The sequence below is a fragment of the Bos indicus genome, chromosome 4 (assembly GCF_029378745.1).
Source record: "Bos indicus isolate NIAB-ARS_2022 breed Sahiwal x Tharparkar chromosome 4, NIAB-ARS_B.indTharparkar_mat_pri_1.0, whole genome shotgun sequence".
NCBI lineage: Eukaryota > Metazoa > Chordata > Mammalia > Artiodactyla > Bovidae > Bos > Bos indicus.
The window spans coordinates 66,716,447-66,729,181 of NC_091763.1; the positions used below are offsets into that span (position 1 = coordinate 66,716,447).

The 12,735-nt window shown below is 42.5% G+C and overlaps 1 protein-coding gene across 4 annotated transcripts in view; it reads left to right on the forward strand.

Annotated features, from left to right (window-relative positions):
- SCRN1 (secernin 1) overlaps window positions 1–12,735 on the forward strand; it is a 66,289-nt gene that overhangs the window by 28,385 nt on the left and 25,169 nt on the right. For all 4 annotated transcript variants that reach the window (XM_019958827.2, XM_019958826.2, XM_070787275.1 and 1 more), the window contains one exon: window positions 12,331–12,512. In XM_019958827.2, the coding sequence (XP_019814386.2) occupies window positions 12,331–12,512 (182 nt within the window). The remainder of the gene's footprint in view (window positions 1–12,330; window positions 12,513–12,735) is intronic.

Here is a 12,735-nt window from a genome sequence, read left to right on the forward strand (position 1 = left end):
AAAGTTGCTGTAAAATTTGTGTGCAGGTTTTTTGTGCACATAAATTTTTAAACCAATTTGGTTAAAGGTACTTTTTAATGTAATTTTATATTTTGAATAAGTGATAAAATGATGTGGTTCAAAGATTTAATAATATTTAAAAGGTTTACAGTAAACAGTCTTAATCTCCCCTTCCTCCTATTAAAATTTCGATCTTATGTAATCCTTTATTTTTCTTGCCCATCTTGTCATCTTTTATGCAAATGCAAATAAATATGTATATGCAGCCTTTTCTTTTTTCATGAATATAGCACATTATATATACTTTTCTGACCCTTGATATTTTTTTAACATACAATTTCTAGCTTACAATTGGCTTTCTTTTGTTTAGTAACATTTTCTAAAGAGTTTTCTATAGCTAAAAGCTTTCTAAAGAGTTTTCTATAGCTGAACATAGAAATAGAGATTATTATTATTCTTTTACAGCTGACAGTAGTCTATTGTGGAGATATTCCATAATTTAGTCAGTTCTCTATTGGTGAATGCTTGGACTTTGGGCTCGTCTGGAAAGTACAGCCACGAAGAACACTGTACACAGGCTTTCTGTACATGGGCATGTATAGTCGTTGAACACACTTCCACATGCAGGGTCACTAGGTCATAGGATACATGTTTTTTGGTAATAACTGACCTCTGTTAGGGTTGTACAGTTTCCTGCTTACTTTTTTAATCTTCGTTCTTAGTTTCCCTTTCCTAGCTTACACAGTAGGCGTCAGCTGCACTGAGCTGCTTCTTGAATGAACAGCACACTTCCGTTGCTGTGTTCTTTTGCTCTGTCCTTTGCCGAGTCTCTCCTTCCTCTCCCGTCTCGTCATCCACTTGGTAGACTCCTCTGCATTCTTCACGGTGCCGGCACCAGTATCCCCCTCCTCCCTTTAGCCTGCCACCCTTCTGTGAATGTGTAGCATGTTAAGGGTCTTTTTCTTTTATAAATTAATTGAAATTCATGGTGACCTGAAACTAGGGGATGAGTTCTGGCTCAGGAGGCAGGGGCCTGTTGTTCTAGTCCTGCCTTCTGCATTTACTGCGTCTTAGACCTTTGAGCCTCTGGGACTCAGTTTCCTCATTTTCCAGACAGAGATCACAGCACCCCCCACCCGGCCTTCTTGTAAAGCACGTGTGAGCTAACATGTGAAAGCACTTTGTAAACTCCAAGCAGAACACTGCAGGGAGAGATTTTTCTTTTTTTTTTTTTCAGGTTTTTTTGTTGTTGGTTTTAAAAAAATTAAATTTATTTTTACTTGAAGGATAATTGCTTCACAGAATTGTGGTGGTTTCTGCCAAACATCAACGTGAGTCAGCTCTGTCCCCTGCATCTTGAGGCTCCCTCCCATCTCTCCCCCTCCCACCCCTCTAGGTTGTTGCAGAGTCCCTGTTTGAGTTCCCCGAGTCATACATCAGATTCCCATTTGTTGTTGTTTAGTTGCTTCCTGCATGACCAACTCTTTTGTGACCCCACACACTGTAGCCCACCAGGCTTCTCTGTCCATGGGTGGGATTCTCCAGATAAGAATACTGGCGTGGGTTGCCATTTCCTCCTCCAAAATTTCCATTGACAATCTGCTTTACATATGGTAATGTAAGCTCCCATATTACTCTTTTCATACATCTCACCCTCTCCTTCCTGCCCCCCATGTCCATAAGTCTGTTCTCTATGTCTCTGTCTCCATTGTTGTCCTGCAAATAATTTTGTCAGTACTATCTTTCTAGATTCCCTATATATTACAATATTTATCTTTCTCTTTCTGACTTATTTCACTCTATATAATAGGCTCTAGGTTTATCCACCTCATTAGAACTAACTCAAATGCATTCCTTTTTATGGCTGAGTAATATTCCATTGCATATATGTACCACAGCTTCTTTATCTATCTTTTGATGGACATCTAGGTTGCTTCCATGTTCTAGCTATTGTAAATAGTGCTGCAGTGAACATTGGGGTACATATGTCTTTTTCAATTTTGGTTTCCTCAAGGTATATGCCTAGTAGTGGGATTTCTGGGTCATATGATGGTATGGTTCTTGTAAAGCACGTGTGAGGTAACATGAGAAAGCGCTTTGTAAACTCTAAGGAGAATACTGTGCAGAGAGAGATTTTTCTTTTTCTTTTTTTAAAAAAAGAATCAGGTAGTGTTGAGAGATTCTGTGACTCCAGGTCTCAGTTCCCAAACTCCTAACTTGTAGCATATGCTAAATCTGCTTTTCAAACTTACTCTGTGTCTTTAATTCCCATACAGTTACACCTGTCTCCATCCCCTGTTCTTGTCCCAAGTACAGAATGATGGGTTCTTTTCTACCGGGCTTTTGAGCTACAAAAACTATCATGTAACTTTCATAATAGTCTTCATCAGCATACAGAAAATTTTAATTATGAAGACTGAGAACTTCTCATAAAAACTCTTCTATTACTCAGTCTTTTTATGACATTTTAAACATTGTCTGCAGTTTCCCTAGAAATCTCTTGTGAGTGTTGTAGTCCATGAAGCCCGTTTCTGAGAATAATCCTGTGCAGAAAGTCACTCTGATTACTCATTGCCACCCACCCGCCCACTCTTCCAGCTGGGCCATGCTCCCAGGTGGGCTTGCCTTTAGTTCATGCCCTTACCCACCCTTCACTTCATCTTGCCCTCAGTCTGTCCCTCTGTCCGCCTATCCATCTCTCATCTACTCTTTGTCCAGTTCCCTCTACTTGAGATAGAGGAATAAAAAAATGGGGTCCTCCAGCACTGAGTTCCTCAGTTTCAAATATTACACTGGGCATTTTGTTCAGCTGCACAGTTGGCAGATCAGAGCATTTTATTTTGTGCTCTTTAGTCTTTCTTCTGCAGATGCTGGGTTTTAAATAACTCCCATTTTGGTTGCAGAGTAGGATGGGTAAGTTCAGTTCAGTCGCTCAGTCGTGTCCGACTCTTTGCGACCCCACGGACTGCAGCACGCCAGGCCTCCCTGTCCATCACCAACTCCCAAAGTTTACCCAAACTCATGTCCATTGAGTCAGTGATGCCATCCAACCATCTCATCCTCTGTCATCCCCTGCTCCTGCCCTCAATCTTTCCCAGCATCAGGGTCTTTTCAATTGAGTTAGCTCTTCGCATCAGGTGGCCAAAGTACTGGAGTTTCAGCTTCAACATTAGTTCTTCCAATGTACTCCCAGGACTGATCTCCTTTAGGATGGACTGGTTGGATCTCCTTACAGTCCAAGGAACTCTCAAGAGTCTTCTCCAACACCACAGTTCAAAAGCATCAATTCTTCTGCACTCAGCTTTCTTTTTAGTCCAACTCTCACATCCATACATGACCACTGGAAAAACCATAGCCTTGACTAGACAGACCTTTGTTGACAAAGTAATGTCTCTGCTTTTTAATATGCTGTCTGGATTGGTCATAACTTTCCTTCTAATGAGTGAGCATCTTTTAATTTCATGGCTGCAGTCACCATCTGCAGTGATTTTGGAGCCCTCCAAAAAAAGTCTGACACTGTTTCCACCGTTTCCCCATCTATTTGCCATGAAGTGATGGGATCAGATGCCATGATCTTAGTTTTCTGATATTGAGCTTTAAGCGAACTTTTTCACTCTCCTCTTTCACTTTTATTCAGAGCCTCTTTAGTTCTTCTTCGCTTTCTGCCATAAGGGTGGTGTCATCTGCATATCTAAGGATATTGATATTTCTCCTGGCAATCTTGATTCCAGCTTGTGCTTCTTCCAGCCCAGCGTTTCTCATGATGTACTCTGCATAGAAGTTAAATAAGCAGGGTGACAATATACAGCCTTGACGTATCCCTTTTCCTATTTGGAACCAGTCTGTTGTTCCATGTCCAGTTCTAACTGTTGCTTCCTGACCTGCATACAGGTTTCTCAAGAGGCAGGTCAGGTGGTCTGGTATTCCCATTTCTTTCAGAATTTTCCACAGTTTATTGTGATCCACACAGTCAAAGGCTTTGGCATAGTCAATACAGCAGAAATAGATGTTTTTTTGGAACTCTCTTGGTTTTTCGATGATCCAGCTGATGTTGACAGTTTGATCTCTGGTTCCTCTGCCTTTTCTAAAACCAGCTTGAACATCTGGAAGTTCATGGTTCACGTATTGCTGAAGCCTGGCTTGGAGAAGTTTGAGCATTACTTTACTAGTGTGTGAGATGAGTGCAATTGTGCGGTAGTTTGAGCATTCTTTGGCATTGCCTTTCTTTGGGATTGGGATGAAAACTGACCTTTTCCAGTCCTGTGGGCACTGCTGAGTTTTGCTGGCATATTGAGTGCAGCACAGCATCATCTTTCAGGATTTGAAATAGCTCAACTGGAATTCCATCACCTCTACTAGCTTTGTTCGTAGTGATGCTTCCTCAGGCCCACTTGACTTCACATTCCAGGATGTCTGGCTCTAGGTCAGTGATCACACCATCGTGATTATCTTGGTTGTGAAGATCTTTTTTGTACACTTCTTCTGTGTATTTTTGCCACCTCTTCTTAATATCTTCTGCTTCTGTTAGGTCTCTCCCATTTCTGTCCTTTATTGAGCCCATCTTTGCATGAATTGTTCCCTTGGTATCTCTAATTTTCTTGAAGAGATCTCTAGTCTTTCCCATTCTATTGTTTTCCTGTATTTCTTTACATTGATCGCTGAGGAAGGCTTTCTTATCTCTCCTTGCTATTCTTTGGAACTCTGCATTCAAATGGATATATCTTTCCTTTTCTCCTTTGCTTTTCGCTTCTCTTCTTTTCACAGCTATTTGTAAGGCCTCCCCAGACAGCCATTTTGCTTTTTTGCATTTCTTTTCCACGAGGATGGTCTTGATCCCTGTCTCCTGTGTAATGTCATGAACCTCCATCCATAGTTCATCAGGCGCTCTATCTATCAGATCTAGTCCCTTAAATGTATTTCTCACTTCCACTGTATAATCATAAGGGATTTGATTTAGGTCATACCTGAATGGTCTAGTGGTTTTCCCCACTTTCTTCAATTTAAGTCTGAATTTGGCAATAAGGAGTTCATGATCTGAGCCACAGTCAGCTCCTAGTCTTGTTTTTGCTGACTGTATAGAGCTTCTCCATCTTTGGCTGCAAAGAATATAATCAATCTGATTTCGGTGTTGACCATCTGGTGATGTCCATGTGTAGAGTCTTCTCTTGAGTTGTTAGAAGAGGGTGTTTGCTATGACCAGTGCGTTCTCTTGGCAAAACTCTGTTAACCTTTGCCCTGCTTCATTCCGTATTCCAAGGCCAAATTTGCCTGTTACTCCAAGTGTTTCTTGACTTCCTACATTTGCATTGCAGTTCCCTATAATGAAAAGGACATTTTTTGGGGGTGTTAGTTCTAAAAGGTCTTGTAGGTCTTCATTGAACTGTTCAACTTTAGCTTTTTCAGCATTACTGGTCGAGGCAATGACTTGGATTACCATGATATTGAATGGTTTGCCTTGGAAATGAACAGAGGTCATTCTGTTGTTTTTGAGATTGCATCCAGGTACTGCATTTCAGAGTTTTTTGTTGACTATGAAGCCTAGTCCATTTCTTCTAAGAGATTCTTGCTCACAGTAGTAGATATGATGGTCATCTGAGTTAAATTCACCCATTCCAGTCCATCTTAGTTCACTGATTCCTAGAATGTTGATGTTCCCTCTTGCCATCTCCTGTTTGATCACTTCCAATTTGCCTTGATTCATGGACCTAACATTCCAGGTTACTATGCAGTATTGCTCTTCATAGCATGGGACCTGGTGGGTAAGTATGTATCTATTTGTGAAGGCCTCTGAGTCCTGAAGATGCTATGTACTGTGCATTGCAGAACTCATCTCCCTGTACCTTGGGCCCTGTGGGTAGGGGTGTTGAGGAAGCAGATGAATGATTTCCTGGATTATGATGTTCTGTTTGTGCAAGGGTGCATTTGTGTGTGGATGTGGAATGGGTTTAGGTCTATTTGTAAATGGTTAAGCCTTCTATTTAAGAAAGAGAGGATATAACATTACAATATTTTCCTGGAGAAAACAGTGGATTTCAACTAAAGTTTCCATTACCTATACTTGGTGCCCAAGAGAGCCATTATACTATAATTTATGGAGACAGAATTCTTGATAGCCAAGTCAGGTTTGATACATAATTGCTTTTTGAAAGATTCTCTTATTATTATATAATAAACCTCTCCTCCATTTTTGCCTCCTTTAGACTTCTTTGTTTCCTTTTTTAGAAAGTTAATATTTTTTTTCCACTACATGAAATTCTGTATGGGATTAGTATCCTCAATCAGGTTATACAGCTTTCACAATTTGGGGTAGATTTTTGGTAGATACTTTTCCTCCTTTCTTCCCAAAGAAAATATTTGCAAGAAGAACAGAAAATTACCAATTAATGGTAGCTGGTGGCGTTATTAGTAACATTGTCCTTGTCCATGTCCATAGTGGGGCAGGGAGTGGGTTCTGAATGTTAATTCTGAAGATTATCCCTTACCACAGGGGAGTACAAGTCATTCTGGAATCAAAAATCGGAGCAGAGCGGCATGGTCACTAAGTAGATTGTATGCTTTTCTTCCTGTCTGTTTTCCTGTTTTCATCTCTTCAGCTCCAGAGGCAGGGGTTCCCAGCCTCCTATGGAGTCAGAGCATCTCCTTTGCCCCGTGGGAGAGTGGCTTGGCCTGGGGACTTCCTTCCATTGCATCCCTTTTCCCAAGCCTGATTCTGAACCCCTTGCATTGTCCATCCTTAAAGATCTTGCAGCTTCAGGGAGATAAAAACAGCTCTTCTAAAGTATAGGCAGCATCTTCTCTTGTCTTTGTTTAGACTCATATAAGCCTTAATGGCACATTTCCCAGAACCAGTCTAGTTGCAGGCAAGAAGACATGGGATAAAAACATTAAAAAACAACCTCAGTGATAATCTCAATACTGCTTTAGAGTCACAGGTTTTCTAAAACTAAACCTATTTTCCTAAAGCATCTCGTTTTTCCCTACCTTTCTTTCTCCTCCTAAGAAGTCTGGCTGACTCATCAACTCATTTCTCAGTGGTTTTCGCTGGCGGTGCCAGGGTTGTGTTCACCATCTGAGTACAGTAGGAAAGGCACAATGGTTGCATTGCACTAAGTGAAACGTCTATTGTGTGAGTGTCTCTATTCCCCTTTCATTGGGTGATATCCAGAAATAGTGTGTGCAGGAATGTGCAAGGGTTAGGCGACAGCACGACGCTGATTTTGCTTTTTCATTTTGGACACCGTCACACAAGATAATAAAGGGCTTACCCTGCAGAAGAATTGTCTTTTTTCTTTGTCTCCGGGGCCTTGTCAAGGTTGATCTTTCCATCCTCCAACCTGGTATGTGTCCCCAGGAGCCACCTGAGAGCGACAAGCTCAGTACAGGTAACGTCTTTCAAACCTCAGAGATTAGCATTAGGCAGTGCTGACAGTTCTTTCTTAAGTTTGCATTTAATTTTTGTGGCTGTGCCTTGCGGCCTGTGGGAACTTAGTTCCCTGACCGTGAATTGAACCTGTGCCCCCTGCGTTGAAATTGCTGAGTCATAACCACTGGACTGCCAGGGAAGTCTCAGAGCTGACATTTAGGAGTATGCCTCACCCCTCACCCCCCACCGTTCCTTGGGCTTGTTGTGTGGTCTTGGCACCCGGAAGTCACACTAGTTGACAGGTTTGTTTTACTAAAGACTCAGTGGGCCTGGCCATGGGGCAGCAAGACAAATTGCTCCTTTTTTTGTGCAAGCCCCTTGAACAGCTTGATTACCAGAGCTGAGGCCAGAACTATCCCCCTAAAGACTGATCTTCTGAGTGGTGAACATTTTCTTTTCCCTTTTTTCCTAACAGAAATCTGGCTGGAAATTTTCTTTCTTTCTTTTTTTTTTTTTGGAAATTTTCACTTTAGAACTAACTGTTTTTGTTTTTTGTGTTTTTTTTTTTTTTTTCATGAGGAAAGATTTCAGGTGCTTTTGGATTTTTCCCCTCAGAGAAACCTTCTCTGCTACTTCAAATCCCACTTCTTCTCTACCTCGTTAATAACGAACGTGGCGATTGTGTTGGTGAATCCATTTAAGAAAATGACTGCCTGCAGAGTTCAGGTTCTAGATGGCTGACTGAAGTTTAACTCATTACATTGTGTGTAAATGTTCCTTATTTGTGAGATTTGCTCCCAAACTGGGACTTTTAAGTAACTAATCTCTGTGAAACAAATGTTTCTGCCTCCCAGACCTGGGTGTGATTAGTCAGGTTTCAAACCCAGTGGACTGTGTGAATTGCAGCCACAGAGGGGCCCTTGTTAAGCCAGACTTCAGTGGTCCATGACAAAGATGCCCTGAGGGTGTGTGTTACAGGCTCGCTTGGGCTTCCCTGGTGGCACAGGGTTCCATCCCTGAGTCGGAAAAATCCCCTGGAGAAGGAAATGGCAACCCACTCCAGTATTCTTGCCTGGAGAATCCCATGGACAGAGGAGCCTGGCAGGCTACAGTCTATGGGGTCACAAAGAGTTGGACGTGACTGAGCAACTGAGCGCACACACGTAAGACTGGGGTGCTCACACACCAGCTCCCCCTCACCGGCTGCCCTGTGTCCTGTGCAGGGATCTGGGGATCAGCGTTCAGCCTGGTGCTTGAAAGGGGCTGATTTAGCTTATATGTCTAGTTGGGGATCTCCTTGCTTCCTCACGATTCCAATTTTGGTGTGAAAAGTGTCAAGTTGGCTGCATGTATTTTGAACTCCCACGAAGACCATATGGTCTTTTGGATTCAGCGTTCAGCACTTTTATCAGTCAGTACTTACTATGCTTTCGCAGTCCTGTGACTCGGTGCCATCACGGCTTCCCTAAGTGGCAGAGTGGAGGACCTCCCTGAACCGGAAACACATTTTTGACATCCCCACCTTTTTCTTCTCATTCTCTTTCCTCTGTCTGGAATACCTCGATGTCTCGTGCGGTTTGCAAGGTCAACTCAAATGTCACCCACTTGATAAAACCTCTGCCCTCTTGGATGTGTTTCCTTGCCTTTGAACCTCAATTATGCTCCCTCTGACCTTTGTTACTGATTCATTCATTTCATTTATTGATGCCTGCTATGTACTAGATTTGGGATCGAGCCCTCTCTCATTTCTGTATCTCTCATGGAGCTTACATTCTAGCCTGGGAAAATATCATACATAAACTGCACATGCAGTACATAAGTCAATTATATAGTATTTTGGAAGGGTTACAATGGAGTGGAATGGGAAAAGGAAAAAGAACAGCAGGATTGGGTTGATCAGAAGTGCAAAGGCTTCCCTCATAGCTCAGTTGGTCAAGAATCCGCCTGCAATGCAGGAGACCCCAGTTCGATTTCTGGATCAGGAAGATCCCCTGGAGAAGGTATAGGCTTCCCACTTCAGTATTCTTGGGCTTCCCTTGTGGCTCAGCTGGTAAAGAATCTACCTGCAATGTGGGAGACCTGGGATCAATCCCTGGGTTAGCAATATCCCCTGGAGAAGGGAAAGGCTACCCACTCTGGTATTCTAGCCTGGAGAATTCCATGGACAGTACAGTCCAAGAGGTCACAAAGAATTGGGCACTACTGGGGACTTTCACTTTTCATAAGGTGGGAGGAGGGGGAGATGCAGTGCCTGTTAAGCAGACACGCCTTAAGTTGGCCGGTGGTCATGGTCATTTGTGTGTGTGCCTTCTCCTTTGCCAACTGAAGGGACAGAGACTGGGCCCCTCACTGACTTATCTGCCAGCAGCACTTTGCACAAGATGCCTTGTGTGTGGTTGCTGCTCTTGTGTGTGGTGTAGATAATTGATGAAATGGGAATGAAGGTGTAGACATGAATTTGAGGACAAATAAATAAGCTCATTTCCTATTTTTGCTTTTTTCCTGTCCTTAAAAAAATTATGATAAATCTGTGCTTAGGCAGTTGAGATTCCTTCCCTATTTACTCAGTCTTTTCAAGACAGAATTTGTCACTCGACCTCAGTGGGTACAGGGGTTTTGGAAAGTGTTGATCAATGTCTGGACTGCTTTTTGCATGAAATAATGCAATCCTAACACATATCCCGCAATTCCATGTAGAAGAGCGCAGAGGACCATAGTTTGTTTAGTGCTTTGGCCAGTTTTTTGTTGTCAAAGGATCATTTTTTTAAAAAAATAAATAACCATAGGGAACTGAATAGGGGAAAACATTTCAAGAGTATATTTTATTATCAGTTTGCCATGAAAAACTCAAGGGTCTCTTGACAACCTCTGAGTTTAATCAGCTTTCAGTTTACAAATAGTTACCAAGTGAAATAACATTATCCCAGGGCAGAGCAATACCTAATGTGGATTGTGAAGATACAGATGTCACATGACCAGTGAGTGTTCATTTCAACCCTTACCTGGGGTTTAGAGATTATGGAAAATCAATGCAGAATAGCTTTCTGGGCTGCATTCAGAAATATAACTGGGTGTTGAATCAAAAAAAGAGATCTAAGGCTGCAGTTGATCCAGTGCTTTCAGATGCCCAAATTAAAGTGTAAATGGATGCTGCGGCTGATAGAGTTCTCCCCTGACAGCTAAAAAGCCCTGTATAATTTAAAGCCCTGAGTTGCGCAGCCTTCTTGGGAAGAGGGTGTCATAGATACTAGAATATCAGTGTCAGGAGGCCCCGAGGCCAGCCTAGTTTAGTGCTTTTCCTGATGCTCCAGTGGAGTCTCCTAGGGGCCCAGTGTGGGGAGGGGAAGGCTCTGAGTGCTTTCCAGGCTGCTGTCTTTACTTGGAAAGGAATGAGCTAATCTAGACCAAGCTATTTCTTTCCAAGTATTTTTAGCCTCAGAATCCTTCCTCCATGCAAACTTTTACCCCAAAGCATAAAGACAATAGAACTGGTCAAAGTGTATTGAGGTGAATGGAAGAACAGGCATGGGACCGGAGGAGGTAAGACACAGCTCTAAGTGGCTTGTACCACAGTTGTAAAAGGAGTTCAAAAAACGCCTTTCTCGGACTGTTTCCTCATGGGCTTAGTGTGGGGATCAAATGGGGCAGACTGGGAAGCATAGTGGATAAGAGAGTGTACGCTTAATGCATTAGTGATATGTAAAGTATCACCATGTTTTTCTCTTTTGTACCACCAGAGCAATCATGTAGGTTGTCAAACTATGTTCTAAGGAGATGGGGATCATTGCAGGAAGCTTAAGGGACCTCTGTTCTGCAGACAAAGCATCTTCCTTTTTATCTGCTTTCTATGTTAGGCATCTAAGTACAATTTCCTTTACAGATAGAGCTCTATAACTTTTACAGAGTTTGAAAACCACTAATCTAGAAGGAGTTTTGCAAATAAATAGGTATGCTTGTTTGAAATGCTGGTGGCCATCCATGCCTTTTGAAATGACCAGATACAGAATATTCAGGGCAGAGACCAGCTCAATATCTGGTACATGAAAATAGACCTCCACTTCATGGGAAATAGATGGGGAAACAGTGGAAACAGTGTCAGACTTTATTTTTCTGGGCTCCAAAATCACTACAGATGGTGACTGCAGCCATGAAATTAAAAGGTGCTTACTCCTTGGAAGGAAAGTTATGACCAACCTAGATAGCATATTCAAAAGCAGAAACATTACTTTGCCAACAAAGGATCGTCTAGTCAAGGCTATGGTTTTTCCTGTGGTCATGTATGGATGTGAGAGTTGGACTGTGAAGAAGGCTGAGCGCCGAAGAATTGATGCTTTTGAACTGTGGTGTTGGAGAAGACTCTTGAGAGTCCCTTGGACTGCAAGGAGATCCAACCAGTCCATTCTGAAGGACATCAGCCCTGGGATTTCTTTGGAAGGACTGATGCTGAAGCTGAAACTCCAGTACTTTGGCCACCTCATGCGAAGAGTTGACTCATTGGAAAAGACTCTGATGCTGGGAGGGATTGGGGGCAGGAGGAGAAGGGGACGACAGAGGATGAGATGGCTGGATGGCATCACTGACTCGATGGACGTGAGTCTGAGTGAACTCCGGGAGTTGGTGATGGACAGGGAGGCCTGGCGTGCTGCGATTCATGGGGTCGCAAAGAGTCAGACACGACTGAGTGACTGATCTGATCTGATCTGATCTGATAGGTATCTTCATTATGCACAGATTGGCTTAAACTAAAGAGACTGGAAACTGAGTGAGTGGCAAGATTGAAACTCACTGTGGAAACCTTTGAGCTGCTTTGAGATGTGCGGTGTCTTTTGAGTCTAGATGTTCCTAAGGCCTTTTATTTCTCGGCTCTGTTTGTAATGGATGTGGTGGTTTAATGTAAATACCAAGGTGAAAACTAAGTAGTACCTGACAGATAATGGCCCTTTCTTTCTTCTGTCTTCATTTTTTAGTGCACTTACATTTCAATCAACCAAGTTCCCAGGACCCATGCCATTGTGATAAGCAGACCTGCATGGCTTTGGGGGGCAGAAATGGGAGCCAATGAACATGGAGTGTGCATAGCCAACGAAGCCATCAATGCCAGAGAACCAGCTGCTGAGACGGAAGCCTTACTGGGGATGGATCTGGTCAGGTACTGCATGGTGGCTCTTAAAGACAACTGCTCAAAACAGGTTGGGGTGGGGATGGGCTTTATCTCTCTCAAACCTCATACTTTGTTATGCAGTCCTTCCAAAGGTGACTTATGCCTTTTGATGTAAATTTGGAGGTGGTGGAAAAAAGAGTAGATTACAATGGAATATTATTCAGAAAAAAAAAAAAAATCAAGTGCTGATACCTGCTATGCTTGAAAACAT